The following is a 17,960-nucleotide window of genomic DNA, read 5'->3' as shown; positions in this document are numbered from 1 at the left end:
GGAGGCGTTTAGCTGTACAGTCAACAGTAAGGGTTAATTCTCTGCGTTTTCTTATTGCAGGTGGGGACACGTGAAAACAGACACAGGTTGGTATAAACTTCTTGTATCACAGTGCAGGAATTCCTCAACGAAATTGAAAAAGTAGCATGTAAAAAGTAACTCTTTTCAAGGGCTGGGCTTCTGAATTCCCTGAATTCTCTGAATGTTCGGAATGCAGGAACTTTTGTTTTCCGATGGTCACAAGAATCTTTTCTTCTTTTTTTTTTTAAACACCTACAGTAGCTTTCTTTTCAATAAATCAATGTTACAGAATTAAATTTCTCAAATACTTTTTCTTTGGAAAAAATACCTGTGAGAATGTATATACATCTGTACACCTACATCCCACTCACACACACATTTATGGCTGCACCCATATGCTTTCAGATCTTTTGTGTACATTACAGGATTTAAAGGGTTGGTTCACCCAAAAATGAAATATCTGTCATTAATTACTCACCCTCTTGTTGTTCCAAACCAGTAAGACCATTGTTCATCTTCGGAACACAAATTAAGATGCTTTGATGAAATCTGAGAGGTATCTGATCCCCAAGAGAAAGCAACATAATTGCCACTTTCATGATTCAGAAAAGTAGTAAAGACAATGTTAAAATAGTCCATGTGACTACAGTGGTTCAACCTTAATGTTATGAAGCGACGAAAATACTTTTTGTGCACTGCACTGTTTACAATGTCAACAGTGTAGGAGACTGACAGGGAAGAGAGGAAATTGTTGAATAAAGTCGTTATTTTTGTTTTGTTTTTGTGCACAAAAAGTATTCTCGTCGCTTCATGACATTAAGGTTGAACCACTGTAGTCACATGGACTATTTTAACAATGTTTTTACTACTTTTCTGGACCTTGTAAGTGGCAATTATGTTGCTTTCTCTTGGGGATCAGAAACCTCTCCGATTTCATCAAAATCATGATATCTGAATTTGTGTTCTGTGTTCATCTTAATTTGTGTTCTGCAGATGAACGAAGGTCTTACGGGTTTGGAACGACATGAGGGTGAGTAATTAATGACAGATATTTCATTTTTGAGTGATCTAACCCTTTAAAAAATAAAAAAAATGTTTTCAGATTCAGCCTAACTTAACCCAACCCTTAAGTTGAACGATACTGTCACTTTATATGTATAGTCTACAAATGAATGTTGAATCGGCATTCTTTGACATTCTTTCCTGTATTAAAACATAATACAACTGTACCGCCATTCACAGCTGCAGTTAAACGTCAAACACATATTAATAAAGAAATATATATATATATATATATATATATATATAATTAGAAGCATCACCCAAGTGTGACTGAAAATCATCTTGAGTGAGTGTTGAGCTAGAGGCACTGCCACTTTACTGAGGTCGAGAGTCTGTGTGAAAGAGCTGCTTCATTCCTTCACTAGTCTGTAGATGTGATGCTGGGCTCCGTGCTCACTGTTTGACACTTCGAACACACAGGCCATGCACAGCAGGGTCTCCTGTGTGTCTCTGTTTGTTACCACCTGAAACAGATAGCAAGAGATGAGGCATTACTGTACAGTAAACCCCACAAAACCTGTCACAATCATGTCCACGTCATATTTCTACAAAATGTTTCAAAAATAAAGCACAATATCCCTCAACTCTAAATACAAAATTTAGCAATGGCAAAAAAAAGTATGTGCACAAAAATATATACATTTCCGATCAAACATTTTTACTTTTAATCAGCAAGGATACATTAATTGATCAAGGGTGACAATAAAGACATTTATAATGTTCTAAAAATTTTAATTTCAAATGAAATCTTTTATTTTGAACTATATCTATTCATCAATGAATCCTGAAAAAATGTATCCCTGTTTACACAAAAATATTAAGCATGTTATTAATACATTAATATTAAATATTAAGCTGTTTCCAACATGGATAATAATAAGAAATGCTTCTTGAGCAGCAAATCAGCCTATCAGAATGATTTCTGAATGATCATGTGACACTGAGGACTGGAGTAATGATGCTGAAAATTCAGCTTTGATCACAGGAATAAATTACATTTTATTTTTAAAATGGTATACTGTAATATTATTTCACAATATCTCTGTTTGCACTGAATTTAAATGAAAATTGAATTTATCTTGGCATAGTTGAATAACAAGAGTTCAGTACATGGAAATGACATACAGTGAGTCTCAAACATCATTGTTTCCTGAATCATCAGACTAGGTAAGCAAGCAAGAACAATAGCGAAAAATGGCAGATGGAGCAATAATAACTGACATGATCCATGATAACATGATATTTTTAGTGATATTTGTAAATTGTCTTTCTAAATGTTTCGTTAGCATGTTGCTAATGTAATGTTAAATGTGGTTAAAGTTACCATCGTTTCTTACTGTATTGGTGGAGTCAAGAGTCGTCGCTTTTTTCATTTTTAAACACTTGCAGTCTGTATAATTCATAAACACAACTTCATTCTTTATAAATCTCTCCAACAGTGTGTAATGTTAGCTTTAGCCACGGAGCACCATCAAACTCATTCGGAATCAAATGCTTACATGATCTGATGCATGCATGCAGCATGCATGACAAACATTTTGTGAAGATCCATTTTGAGGGTTATATTAGCTGTGTGAACTTTGTTTATGCAATGTATATAGAGTCGCGAGCTCGGGGGCGGGGAGCGTGAGCATTTAAAGGGGCTGCATCCTGAATCGGTGCATAGTTAATGATGCCCCAAAATAGGCAGTTACAAAAAATTAATAAAAAAAAAAATATATGGGGTATTTTGAGCTGAAACTTCACAGACACATTCAGTGGACACCTTTACATATTGTGAAAAAGCATTCTAGGGCACCTTTAACTGTAAACATAAAAAAATATCACAGACCCCAAACTTTTGAATTGTAGTGTACATCATGGTAGTATTTGGCACTACCACTACCATTTATTTTAAAATAAAACTTTACACATAAAATGTATTTAGAAATTATTTATATATATATTGAATGTTTTTTTTTTTTTGGAAGAAATTGATTTTTTCTTCCAATTTTAAACATGAATTATAGCCATTCAACATTACAGTATAATTGAAAGCTATCAATTTTTTTTTTACATTTATTTATTTATTTTTTTTTACATGTATTAGGCTTAAAAAAATAAAGCTCTTTAGTGCTCTAGAAAATAAACAAATTCAGCTTTCTAAAGATCTACAACACATAACAGTAATGTGAATTTGATGTGTGGAAACTGTCTTGAAAATTATGGGATGATGCAAACTATCTTTATGGTTTTAAAATATTTTATTCCTTGTATTTTGGTGTGACCTGGATGTGTTTTTATGAGATTCACTGATTAGATTTGTGAATGGATTTGATTAAGAGGATTTTTGACTGCATACATCACTTTACGTGCTACATGTTGATTGAAGGCAGACCAAAGCTTTTTTAATTAAATTTTGTGGATTTATATTGGCCTTTCTTCAATCACTTGACTGACCATATTTAAAACCCCTGTTTTGCTTGGGACACATTAGCATTTAAAAAGCATTTTAAATGATTGGATCATTTTTGACACATTGGATCCTGTGCATTTAGCGCTATGTGTGATTGTATCACCTGAGATGGATGTTAATACCTGTACCACCGCCCTTCAACAACATACTGTACACAAACATGCACTATAAACACAAACACAAATCTTCCATCCGTCTTTCTATCATAACTAAAACCTCCGTCGCACCAGGATGTGAGGGATTTGAAGGAAGAGAGCAGGGAAAGTGCATTAGTAAGACCCTCACTATAGGGGAGAATAGGGCTCTAATCCTTGTGTGTGTGAAGGTTAGAGAAAGGGGTTCCTCCCCCTTTGCAGGAGATTATCAGGCTTTGCACAGCGCCACAGGAATGCTAGGAATGCAGAGTCGTATCTGCTCAGGGGCCACAGGCTCCGCCCTGCACTGAGAGCTTTCACTGATTGGTTTAAACATCCCTGCCGGACATGCAGACTCACCAATAAGATGGTGAAGTTCTCCAGGACGCTGTTCATCATGTATTTCTCAGGCAGGTGTTTGAGTTTGTGGATGAAGTTGATCATGTATTCACACATGGGAGACCGACTTATCCGGTAAACAAAGCGGCCGTTCTCAAAGCGAGCGTACTCCGTCTGAGAGGAGAGATGAGAGGGAGATGTAAGAATGCACAACAAAAAGTAACATGGCATACCAGGATTTTTTTAAATGTTTTTGAAAGTCACCAAGGCTGCATTTATTTTATACAGTAAAAAAAAAAAAAAAAAAAAAAAAAAAAAAAATATATATATATATATATATATATATATATATATATATATATATATATATATATATATATATATATATATATTGTGAAATATTATTACAATTCAAAAGAACTTTTCTTATAATTTTAATATATATTTTAAAAGGTAATTTATTAATTTGATTAACTACTCCAGTCTTCAGTGTCACATGACCCTTCAGATATCATTCTGATATGCTGATTTGCTGCTCAATTATTATTAATGTTTCTTCTTATTATTAATTTTAAAACAAGTAAATAAAACTGCTTAACATTTTAGTGGAGACATTTAAACATTATAAATGCCTTATTATCAATTTTGATCATTTTAATGTGTCCTTGCTGAAGTAAAGTATTAATTTCTTTGAAAAAACTTACTTACCCCGAAGTTTTGAATCACGGTTTCCACAAAGTTTTCAAAATTGATAGCAATCAGAAATGTTTCTTAAGCAGCAAATCAGCATATTAGAATGATTTCTGAAGGATCATGTGACACTGAAGACTGGAGTAAGCAGCTTTGATCACAGGAATACATTACATTTTAACATATTAGCAATATTACTCTTTTTTACAGTATTTGTGATCAAATAAATGCAGCCTTGGTGAGCAGAAGAGACTTATTTTAAAAACATTAAGAAATCTTGACAAAAGTACAGACAATATTTTACTTTTGTACAGGACATACCAGAAGAAAAAAAAAAGTACAAGTTCTAAAATCACATTACTGATCTCAAAATCTTAACAATGTCTCAAATTGTTCAGATTAAAATACCAGTCTGCCATTAAAAAGACATTTCTCTAAACATTTCTCATCAAATTCTCCCAAGACCATTTTTCCCTGAGGCTGAGAACTCAATTAAGTGTCCTGACTTATGAACGAGCACTTATTCTCTGGGAAAACACATATTAGAGAGAGAACATTTAACGCTGTTAAATACTGTACTCAAAACGTATGCTCCATATTCACCTCCACTTTCTCCACAACCTGTTTGCCAAACGAGCAAACTTTTGTGGAGCAGGTGATGGTCATGTTCTCCGGGCTCTCGTACTGACTGGTCACTCCATAAAAGGCCCCGGTTTCATCCTGAATGTTGCAGTTTAAGTCAGCCTATGAACCAATAAGATTGAAACTTTAATTTTCAAATTAATCAAAAAGAAATCAGAACAAATGGATAGATTTACCAACATGTAACACTCAATACAAAACTGCCATCTAGTGGAGATGGTAAGCACAGCTTTAAAAAAATAAAAAAAATAAAAACTGGAACATTTTCAGGATTTATATTTCCTCACATAAACATGGAGCATAGCATACAACTTGCATGGACTACTTTTATAATTTTATAATAAGAAAAAAGCAGGTCTGGAAGAACATGAGGGTGAGTATATGTTCATTTTTGGATTAACTATCCCTTTAAGACTGCATTATCCCTATACTAAACTACCAATCAAGGCTATATCAGTCATTCAAGTATTAAAGAAAAGAACAGATTAAATAACTTGGAGTAAAAAGCCACTCAAAAAAAAAAAAAAAAAAAAAAAAGAACGGTTCGCTCTCTGCTCTTTCAGTAAGCTAACACGATGTTCATTACAGAGAAAGCTCAAATATTAATTTCTGGCATACTCTCTTTTCATTAAGACAGGCCTGTTACATTTTCACATCATATTCAAGAGAGGCATTATTGTGCAGATCCAGAGTTTCATTTGAAATTCAGATCCCCCTGTCACTTCAAACGGAATCTGAGCAGCCTCGCTCCGACCACGTCGAGGCCCACTTTGTTGGTTGCCGCTAGTTAGCATTTCACAAAATGCATACAATGTTTGAATAGCTATTAGAGGAGCAACCAGGTCATCCAATTGTTTCAGGATATTAAACGGAATAAGTGCGAGCTTTGATCATGGACTCTTCAGCTATGCCATGCCAAATATAGCCATGGCGGTCTGGACATGCAAACAGAGACGGCTGTCTTTAAACCTAAAGTGGCCCAGTGTCTTTAGGGAAATGCACAATTATTCATGCATGTAATCACTGGGTGGATAAATATTTGTATTAAATAGGCAGTCGTATGGGTGGTAAACATGAACTGCGGTAATTTAGCTCTCATTAGTGTAGAAACCTGGGCACAGGTTGGGCATGCGTTACACAGCACACGGCATACATGTTTGCTTTTAAGCCTAAATAAAAATACTAAGTTCTTCCTGGACTAATTGTGAGTTACGATGTCTTCTTTTGCAGATAATTGGCCCCTGCATTTTGAAAGGGGGGTTGTCTGTGAATCACTAAACAGATGCTCGTTCTTTGCCGAGATTCACTCACCCAGAACTTTATGAGAAAGAATGAATTCTGAGGACCCTTGCCAAACAATTCCTTCAGCCCTCCTTTCTTCTCAGGGAATTTGTCGTAAATCTGACGAATGTCCACTGACTCGAGCAAGGCATCGTTGTAAGAGTGATTTGTCTGACCGATGTGCACGAAAAGATGCTTGTTATACTGCACAGGGAAGAAAAAAAAAAAAAAAAACATGTTAGAAAAATAAAAACTTCTGACTGCAAGTACTTGTCAGTTCAGTTTTAACTAGGGCTATCAATCTGTTCAATATTGTAAATAAATTAATTTCTTGATATGTTGATTAATTAAGCAGATCAATCATGATTAATCAAATAAAAAATAACAATATTTGGTGAGGAAATCCCCCTTAATGGAGACAATTCACATACATTTCATCATTGTTGCGTTGTTGTAAATTATTGAATAGACAAGACAAAAAGATCAATGTTCATTTATATTTATAAAAAAAAGATCATTTATAAACAATAATCTTGAAGCTAATTTATACGTAATATTGTTCAGAGTTAAATAATGTGTGTTCATAATATATTAACTAATGTTAATTTACGCAACTTAACATTTGACTACATTACTGTAAAAGTAATATTTAACTAAAGCTAACAAATTTATTAAATAGTATAACAAAATACTTTTTTGTAAGGGTGATAACACCTTATATAACACACTTATTTTGACAGTACTAGAATTCATACTAGAATGTGTGTTTTCAGTCAATTGTAGAGAACTCCTATATGAAAAGACCCACTTTTGACTGGGAGACTGAAGGTCACTGATGAATCACGCACAGTTAGACCAGGAATGTGTATTAAGAAGTAAATGGGCTCCATTTTGATTTTGATTTTGACTTTAAGAGTGACATACAGAAGTTACTCACAGAATCCGGATCTCTCTGATGCTCCAGAAAAGCGGAGAATTCCACAAGTCTGAGTTTAGATGTGCCGATAGATCGGCCCTGCCAGGCAGGAACTGTGGGCGCCGGTGCTGCCGCGGGCTCATAACCTACACACACACACACACACACTGAATATTAGCTCTTCTAAACAAAAGGAGTGTTGAATCTGAATGAGAATTGATCCAAAAAACAAAACAAAAAAACATGGCAAACGGTGATATACTTGAGATTGTAGTTGTGACTGCTGGCTGGATAGGGTACGCTTGCTGGGCAAATGGCTTGATGCTAAAACAAAGACAAAGAAGAATTAAGAACGGGAAAAACGAGCAGTCTAGCGGCACTACATACTGAAGAGATTAAGAGGGTTATACAGCAAAGAAGAAACAAAGCTGCACAAAGTATTCAAACTTGGATTCAACCCATCATTGCCTCTGGAAAGGCTTCCTCTATCTCTGATCCCTCTGAGGGAAAGAGAGAGAGCTAGAAGGGTCAGGGAAAATACAGACATCAAGAAGAAGAGAACGACAATAAAGCAGACAAAACAGAGACAGAAAGAATAAGATTTGCATTTCCTGAAGGAAATACCAGTGCATGCAAGGAGAGCAAAAGAACCATATAAAAGTTTTAGGATATAAATTTGGTTCTGTGTAAATGAAAAGCTGAATCTCACCAGCTTGCCTTCCTCCTGCAGTCACATTCTTATAATTTCATTGAATACTACTACTGTCTTGCTAGTCAGGACTGTGCAAAATTGCAGATTAAATTTCAAACAAGTTTAATAATTTACACATACTAGAAAGCATTGGCAGTGCACATACACTGTGAGCTGGCAACAATCTGGGCTTTTTGCAGCAAACTTTAAAGAACCAGTCCTGTACTGTGCACTTGGTTTCAAACAGCTGTAGATGTTTAAATAGATGCAAGAAAAAAGCCACAATTTAGTATGCAAATATTGTAAGAAGCAGAACAAGAAGCAGAACTAAAAAAAAAAAAAAGAAGCAGAATAAGGTGCAGAAAAAGAATAAGAAGCTGCAGATGAAGATAATGGAGAAGATACAGAAGATGCAGAAGAAAAAGCAGAAGGTGAATAATTAAACTATGAGCAGTCTAACCGAACAGTTAAAGCCTGTTCACACCAAGGATGATAACTATAATGATAACTGTATTTGCATCCACACCAACGAACAATAACAGTCTGTTTATTCTAAGCTTGCGCAATGCGATTTCAAAGTGTGTATGATATTCCATTGAACGTTTTTGCTGTTCTTGTTGCATTTACATGGCTTTAACCAGCAGATGTCCTCAGCATGCTCACAGTTAGACTAAACAGTGGGACAGTTAGACTGCACAGTGGGACAGTTAGACTGAACAGTGGGACAGTTGGACTGAACAGTGGAACAGTTAGACTATACAGTGGGACAGTTAGACTGAAGAGTGGGCCAGTTAGACTGAATAGTGGAACTAAACAGTTCAGTCTAACGGTTAGACTAAACAGTGGAAAAGTTAGACTGAACAGTGGAACAGTCAAACTGAAAAGTGGAACAGTTAAACTGAAAAGTGGGCCAGTTACACTGAACAGTGGGACAGTTAGACTGAACAGTGGGACAACTAGACTAAACAGTGGGACAGTTAGACTGAACAGTGGAACAGTTAGACTATACAGTGGGACAGTTAGACTGAAGAGTGGGCCAGTTAGACTGAATAGTGGAACTAAACAGTTCAGTCTAACGGTTAGACTAAACAGTGGAAAAGTTAGACTGAACAGTGGAACAGTCAAACTGAAAAGTGGAACAGTTAAACTGAAAAGTGGGCCAGTTACACTGAACAGTGGGACAGTTAGACTGAACAGTGGGACAACTAGACTAAACAGTGGGACAGTTAGACTGAACAGTGGAACAGTTAGACTATACAGTGGGACAGTTAGACTGAAGAGTGGGCCAGTTAGACTGAATAGTGGAACTAAACAGTTCAGTCTAACGGTTAGACTAAACAGTGGAAAAGTTAGACTGAACAGTGGAACAGTCAAACTGAAAAGTGGGCCAGTTACACTGAACAGTGGGACAACTAGACTAAACAGTGGGAAATTTAGACTGAACAGTGGAACAGTTCAACTGAAAAGTGGAACAGTTAAACTGAAAAGTGGGCCAGTTACACTGAACAGCGGGACAGTTGGACTGAACAGTGGGACAGTTAGACTGAACAGTTGGACAGCTGGACTGAACAGTGGAACAGTTACACTGAATATTGGGACAGTTAGACTAAACAGCGGGACAGACTGAACAGTGGGACAATTAGACTGGACAGTTAAGGAAGAAGAAGAAGAAGAAGGTGCAGATGAAGACAGTGAAGAAGATGCAGAAGAACAAAAAGCAGAAGATCAAGATGCAGAAGAAGAAAATGAAGCAGCAGCAGAAAAAGAAGGTGGTGAAGAAGGTGCAGATGTAAATGGTGAAGAAGTAGATGCAGAAGCAGAAGAAGGTGGTGCAGAAAAATAGGTAGGTGAAGAAGAAGGTGCATAAAGAGTAGAAGATGAAGAAGAAGAAGAAGCAAAATAAGCAGCAACAGAAGAAGAATGTTGGATGTGCCTTGCATGCACTGTAATAATAGGAATAGCTTTAGTGGGGCAATGGGAGCAGAACTTCTAGAGATACTTACTCTTGTGAGGATCCAGGCTGGCCCGTGGATATCATGCCCTGCCAAAACTAGAGAATTAGATAAATAAATAGACAACAAAACACAGCCTATCCACACGCACACACACCGTCTGTGCACTCTAGATACACGAGTTATCACATGGCCATTGAAAAATGAGGTGTACTATGTGCCATGCAGTCTAGTTATCTTGAGTGTGGCATTAGTAGGCTTATCTGATGAAGGCAGGTGATGGGGCACAGCTCTGAGGGTGTGTAATGGGATTGGACCTGACGCAGGCGGCCCGGTGGCCAGCCGTGTGGCTGAAGTAAGTGTACTGATAGGTGGGTGCCAGAGGGCGGTCTTACCCCTGCTGCTCCGGGGAAAGCAGGACGCGGGATGCCCGGAAGACCCAGTTTGTTGTGGATGGCTGTTGCAGAGACGATCTGAGCTGAGGACATGGAGGCCATACTCTGAAGAGCTTTGTCCTTCACGCTCTGATCCTTTAATATCATTTACAAAAGAAAATTAGAACTCAGAAAGGGATGGACACAGTGAGCTAGGGGTTAAACTGTAACAAAACACGGTTCGTTACACACGTTTGTACCATGGTTCATCTCATGTCTTACAAGTCTGAGACCAGTGTAAGTGCTTCTTGAATTGTTTTCTAATTTAAAATTTTTTTAACCCCCTGTGAATCCAATACAGTGATGTTCACTAATAAAATCCTGCAATAATGACACTGAGAGTGAATTTTTGTGATGTAGTGGTCTTAATTAATTATCATCACAAAAAATTAAACTGTTAAAATATTTCTATATTTACTGACCGCAGAACCGTGATACAAACCGAACCGTGAGACATTTGAAACCATCACCCCCCTACAGTGAACACAGAACATTGGACAATAAAGCAGCCCACACGCTCACACATAAAGATCCACAAACAAGAAAGCATGTTAAAAGATTCTTCAGAACTATAAAGCTGTTGATCTTAAGAGGAATGTGCTAGCATTAAAGAGGAAACATCAGAAAAGAGCGAAAGCCACCAGCACAGAGAACAGGAGATTATAATGTTTAATATTGAGCGCAGAGCTGAAAGAGAACTAAATCGATTGAGAAGTGAGTTTGATGTTATATATTATCTCGTAGCTCCTACATTTCTAATAACCGCATTGTGTCCACCAGGAACAAGGGTTAAGTAATACTAACTTTCTTTTTTGCTGTAATGTTCTCATTCAAAAAGCTCCTATCAAGGTCACCAAACTGAGCTGAAACAGTACAGATGAACGCATCAGAGAAAAGGGCCTGAAGGACATCGCTTTCTCCTTTACACATCCTCTATATTATTTCCACAAGGAGGCTAAAGACGATATCTGAATATAGACTTTTACTAACTCAAAGAACGCCTGTGCAATGAGATTTCTAAAACTGGTAATTTAATTAACTGAGCTAAAGTGTGTATGTTTAAATTCTTCAAAGACAAACAATCCACGTGCTTATTGTATAGAGTGAATGGCCATATTAGGATGGATGTCCTGCCACTGATCATGTTAAACAGCCGGTGAATGGGGCAGAATTGCATTGAAAAGACAGTGAAAAGCAGCCAAAAGCTGAGGATGAACATGCTGGAGTAGCGGCTCACGTATGAGAGAGCGAGAGCTGGCTCAGAGAGAGGCAGAGAGGCTCAGAGCTCAAGCAGGTGTTTAGCAGCTGCTATACTGTGACGGCGACACGTCGATGCACAGTCAAGAGCACTGAGAACTCGTACTTACCATGCTTGTCACCTAAACGCAAACAAACAAGGTTACATTGTCAATTTTCAATTTGCACTTTTTGGCAAGTTAATTCAAACAATTTATAAGTGTGCTGAGAGACTTGAGACAAGTTAACAGATTTATAGATCTGATTTACAGACTAATTCCTGCTGAAAGGCCAGCATAAATAGTGTTTTGGATGCAGTCTTCTTAAGACAGATTCCAGCAGAAAACTTCACCAGCTAACACCGTGTTCACACCAGCCTTGTATGTCATGTTGAGATGCACAAATCTAGACTGCTTCCAATAAAATCAATGGAGCTGGTGTCGCAATTCAGTTAACGGAGGCGAAGTTTTGTAATTTTGACATGGTGCACTATGGTCATTTTTTTTCCCACTTTCAGTCTAAAATGGAATGATTCTATTTACAAATATCATGAAATGATGACTATTAAATTCAATATATACTTAAACTTTTGACTGTTTGGCTTGTGAACACTTATATACGAATTTTTCACATAATGAAAATTGTTTCGCTAATTTCAAGTTTGTCTTCTTGCACGTGCATTTTTGTTCAAATTAAGTAGGAAATGGAATTTACTTTTTATCTTACAATTCTGACTTTTTTTCTTGCAATTGCGAGATATAATGTCAGAATTGTGAGACGTAAACACACAATTCAGAGAAAAAAGAAATAAACTCCAGTTTATATCTCACAATTCTGACTTAACACGCAATTGCGACTACTGTATATCACACAATTCTGACTTTATAACTCGCAATTGTGAGTTTATATCATGCAATTCTGAGGAAAAAAAAGTCATAATTGTGAGACAAAAAGTCACAATTATAACTTTTTAATTTTTATTCAGTGGTGGAAATAAGCTTACATTTTTGGGCACAATAAGCAAGTATGAGGTTCATTCGATATTTTTCATTCCATTTATATATATTTGCGTGTCAATAATCAGTGCCGTTCATGTGTATGACGTAAGAGGAATCCCACAGTGAATCAAACTCAAATAAAGCATAAAGACAGGGATCAAAAATAGTGAAGTAGCCCACAGAAGTGTATGCCAATTAAATACTGCACGTTCAAGTGATTAACAAAATGAACAGCTTTTTGTTGTTTGTGTAAATTAACTAACATGACATTATTACTCCACCATCTGTGCATGATGTTATTAACGACAGTCCTATATTGTTGAAGCAACTTGGCTCAAACAACAGAGGTGCAAACATGTTACTACAGCTCTGGGAAACAGTCGTGACTAGCTTGTTAATTTCTCCAACGATGCATACTATAGCAGTTAAGCGGTGAGTTGTGCGAGTTGTACGGGAAGTGTACCCCTGATTGGTCCATGGTTTGGTCACATGCAGCTTTGAAGCTTTTAAACAACAAAATTTAAGTCGCCACCAGCTGGTGAACAGGGTGCTGACCAGCACAGAACTAGTTTTAACTAGGGTTAGGCGATAAAACGATAATGATAATTATCACAATATAATTTTCCTCAATAAAATGATATCAAGAGTTATATGAATGTTCGATAATGTTTATGCACCAAAAACAGAACGAAACTCATTTGAACGCCATGCTACACAGACTATTTATCCGCCCGGCAGTGTTGTCAAGTCCACTGTTTTTTTTTGTTTTGTTTTTTGGAATGCAAATTTTACTAGGGGATCCCTGTCAAAAAATGATGATTTCACCACCCTGGAATGTGATTTTTACCAGGGGAACCCCACTGAAACGCAATTGGGCTCAAAGTTAAACTGGCAGCACGGAGCGAGCTTACTAGACTAGACCGGATGTGTTTACTCGCTGATTGGTCTCGTTCACATGACCACTAAACAGCGCTGTGAGATCCATTGAGAAGAGCTTGAATTCAGTGAAGAACACTAATGTCTCTGTGATTTAAGCTAGTTTAAAGCCGAATGAAGCAGTGCTGACAAACAGGAGAAACACTGTGCGCAACGAAACAATCAGAAGGCTTTTCAATTTACAAATCACCATCATTTACCATGGATTTACTACAGTAACTAACCGCACCATGGTATTGTGGCAGAAATGTGGGATATTCACATCAAATTTTATTACTAATGTAAACATGTATTAAAGTAGTAATTGAATATAATTGCAGTATTTTTGTGAGGTTGTTACAATTTTACAGATTACTGTTTTACAATATAACCTGTTAGAACATGCAGAAACTAAGAAATGTATTTTTCTATTAAGATATTTATTTTCTTAAGGAAAAATGACATGAAAAGTGTGAAGAATTCAAAAATGTTTTAAATGTTTTTTCTTAGATTTTTCTAATGTTTGTCTGTTTGGCAAGTGTTTAAAGTGGTAGTTTAAAACCACAATTAATGGTCTAGTTTTTTACAACTCAGGAGCAAAAATCCGCCTTTAAACTTGGATGAAATAAAGATTTGACATTTATTGTGATAATTATCAATATCAACTGATATAAACATTTTCATAGTGATATATATTATATATATTATATATATATATATTTTTTTTTTCGCCCAGCCCTAGTTCTAACATCATAAACTAGAATTGAAATTGATGCTGGCCTTTTCATCAGGGATATGACACAATGACTGAAATGTTTCAAGGACTTCCTGTATATTACTAATTATGAATATGAATATTGTGAATTCTGAAATTTTACAAATGGGATTTTAGTGATATGCCACACTGCACATGCTAATAGTAAAACCAAGATTGAGGACTCAGTGTGAGCGCTGGTCAAGCAGATGAACTGCGGTAAGCATCTTTAGGGAAGATTTATAGCTGATAATATGGCAGTTTGAGATTACTGTGGCTAGGGTTTCATTACAGACCAGCTCAAAGAGGGGCACCATAATGACAGTCATTTCAGTCAACATGTCTCAGATAAGAGCACACTGGGCAGGTTTACTATAATGCTACGCTGCAAATGGCAGGAGGGAGCTCAAATTCTTCCCCGCTCCTGATTTCTAATTTGCTTTAGATGAGAGTAGACAGAGACCCATACAAAAGCTGGCTGTTTTTACTCAGGCAGCCGCCAGTGTCCCTGAAAGACCAGCCATTCATGGCGGAAATGCACACAGACGCTCCACTAGGCACACACACACACACACACGCATACACTCGCACACAAATGGGGGAGTCATTAATCTATCTGAGTAAACTGGGAACTGTGGAAAAGTGTGCTGGTCAAAAGGAGTTAGTCATCACCTCAACAAAAAGAAAGAGAATGAAACAGAAGGATACAGAGAAGTCAGACCAACCTCAAAGTCTTTTCAGTAAACACAGACATTAGGAAATGACCCTTGCAGATGTATCTTAAATGACAGGTCAATTTATTATCAGATTATCCCTTCCACAAAAGGCCCTTTTTTTTCGTAAGCCACAGCCTTTGTGGATGAGATGCATTTGATGTAAGGTGATTATATGCAGCACACTTTGCTGTTTATATGGCTGAATCACACAGGGGGGGGGTGTTTGGAAATGGTGGGAGAGAACGTGGGGGGGGGGGGGGTGATTTCAGTAGTTTCATTAATGCAGCATAAGGAAAGCATTTGACAGCCAATGGGTTATTGAAAAAAAAAAGCCAAGAGAAAGAGCGAGAAGAGAGGGGAATGCCACAAAAAGCATCTGAACGACGGCCCTAATGGGGCTCTTTGGGCTAGACTTCTTGTGCAGAGCGTTTGGGAAGAACAGATGACCTCATTAAACTCCAGGAGAGATAAAGGCAAAGCAGCGCTCGTTTTACTCTAGACTGTGCTCTTCCTGTAGTCATGTGGCCGCTTGTGTTGTTTAAGCAGTGACCAGAATCCTGCTGAACTCTGACCTCCAGCTCTCAGCCACTCTCACCAGCTGAAGCGTACTGCCAGCATGAGACACTCCACACACACGCACACACACACATGCAAACATGACACAGAGACATGCATTCATGCGACCAGCAAAGTGCGTTGTACTTTTGAGGCTTTGTTTTGTCATATGATGGTTTTCAAATGGTTTACATCTTTAAAGCAGTTCTTTCTCTCATTCTTGTTTAATTTGCAGAGGCAACTATAAGCTATTCGAAGGTTGATTTCACTATCAAAATATCTTGACGCATTGGGCCTCATTCATGAAACACAAGCAGAATGATTTTTTGTGTAAATCATTCGTTCTGACGTAAATTTTCGGATTCCTGAAAATGTTCGTATTTTCGAAATGTTAGTTGGTACGAAAGAAACCTACCACGTGGAAATTATGTGTTCTATAGTCAAACTGAAAACTCAGCACTCGTCACTGTCACTTTTTACCCAGCCGTCCAATCACAGTGGAGGAGGGGCGGGACAAATATTACACTGACCAACCATCCTACTTTCACAATGACTGAACAACAATGGAGAATTATTGCTGGTTACTGCGTTTTTATATTCAGTAATATTCTTCATCTCAGCTGGAAAAACGCTGTGCATCCAAATCGCTCTCAAGCGCCCCCCAAGAGCACCAGGCATTTTTTCAGCTGGCTAAAAACAGTTTTATGTTAGTCATACAGCTAGAGATGCACCGATATGAACATTTTGGCCAATACCAATCATTCTTTATATCAGAAAGCCGATAACTGATATATTGGCAGATAAATCCAAATTTTAATGTAATTTTTGAGAGCCTGATTACAAAATCAAAAGTCTCACCATTAAAAACCATGTCCCAAGCACACAATTATATTATATTATATCATTATTATTTTATGTAGCCTTGCACTGCACATGTTGCACTTAACTTTTTTTTCTTTTTGTGATTCCAATCTTATCAAGCAATTCAAAATCATCAGAGCACAGAACAGCGCACATCTGAAGTGTCTCAGCTGAAGGAAATAATCCATTATTTATCAGCTTTAATATAATCGGCCAAATTTTCTTCTTGGGCCAATAAAGATAACATTAAAAATGAACATGTATCGGCCGACACCGACATGCATCCCTACATACTGCCTATTAGTGTCTTTTGCACTTATGCAATATAATGGAGCCAAACCTGAGAAGGGAGTTTGAAATATTCCACAATGTTCCTGGACACGTAATTTAAATAGTTGTAATTCATAGGTGGGGATTATGCTAAATGTGAATGAACTAACTGTAAAATTTGATGTTTACAAAGTGTTTGTGAATCCGGAGTCTGTTTTACGTGCAAATTGATTAGAATTGACTCATATATTTACAAAAGTTTCATGAATAAGGCCCATTGGCAGTAACACTGACTCAACCAATGGCGTTATTTTGGGGGCAGGGCTAGATGTTTGCCTGGCCAATGGGAAATCTTAGGAACATTAGGGTACGTTTACACGACAACGATGTACTAAAAATGAAAATGTTTTTTGTTTTGTGTTTTTCAAGTGCAGATGACAATGTTGTTAAAATGATCCCTGTTCAAAAGGATCTGCGAAAATGACTAAAAATGATGTATTATGCTGCCAAGCCAGTAGTTGGCGATGTCACTTTGTAAAGAAACACTACGTGCCTATAGACTGAACACGTAATATGACATCACAGTTTTAACAAATTCACATTTTTGTAGTTTGCACGGAGACGATAATGGTATAGTTTTCAAAAACTTCCATTTTTAAAAGTTTGCATAAAAAGTTTTCAGTTTTTGTTGAAAACGATATTGTGCAAACGGCCCCTTTGATTATTTTCACAATTCTGCAATTCTTTTTATTTGCTGACATTAGCAACACAGATAATATAAATGTAACTTTTAATATAAAACTTTTATATTATAATTGGAAACAAATTAGAGATGTTAAAAAAATACAGTAAATATCAGGGCTGCTTAGTAATATACATGCACAGTTTTTATATGCATTTATCATATTTTACATGGAGCTCTTATAATGTAATAAATGCTTATTTATTAATATATATATATATATATATATATATATATATATATATATATATATATATATATATATATATATATATATATATATATATATATATATA

General features: G+C 36.6%; 1 protein-coding gene across 8 annotated transcripts in view; it reads right to left on the bottom strand.

Moving 5' to 3' along the window:
* Window positions 1–1,058: 1,058 nt before the first annotated feature.
* The window catches only part of tead1b (TEA domain family member 1b), an 81,811-nt gene continuing 64,909 nt past the window's right edge, over window positions 1,059–17,960 (bottom strand). For 5 of the 8 annotated variants that reach the window (XM_067400160.1, XM_067400162.1, XM_067400159.1 and 2 more), the window contains 9 exons: window positions 11,985–11,996; window positions 10,579–10,713; window positions 10,235–10,281; window positions 7,803–7,864; window positions 7,562–7,686; window positions 6,655–6,828; window positions 5,305–5,445; window positions 4,033–4,185; window positions 1,059–1,547 (listed from right to left, as the gene is read on the bottom strand). In XM_067400160.1, the coding sequence (XP_067256261.1) occupies window positions 1,434–1,547; window positions 4,033–4,185; window positions 5,305–5,445; window positions 6,655–6,828; window positions 7,562–7,686; window positions 7,803–7,864; window positions 10,235–10,281; window positions 10,579–10,713; window positions 11,985–11,996 (963 nt within the window). In that variant the 3' untranslated portion in view covers window positions 1,059–1,433. Of the gene's footprint in view, window positions 1,548–4,032; window positions 4,186–5,304; window positions 5,446–6,654; window positions 6,829–7,561; window positions 7,687–7,802; window positions 7,865–10,234; window positions 10,282–10,578; window positions 10,714–11,980; window positions 11,997–17,960 lie in introns of those variants that run through there. The other 3 variants (XM_067400164.1, XM_067400166.1, XM_067400167.1) reach the window with 2 other exon arrangements.

This window comes from Chanodichthys erythropterus, chromosome 11, assembly GCF_024489055.1.
Source record: "Chanodichthys erythropterus isolate Z2021 chromosome 11, ASM2448905v1, whole genome shotgun sequence".
NCBI classification, from domain to species: Eukaryota; Metazoa; Chordata; class Actinopteri; order Cypriniformes; family Xenocyprididae; genus Chanodichthys; species Chanodichthys erythropterus.
Note: the sequence above shows the minus strand (reverse complement) of the source record. Positions and strands in the feature narration are given on the sequence as shown.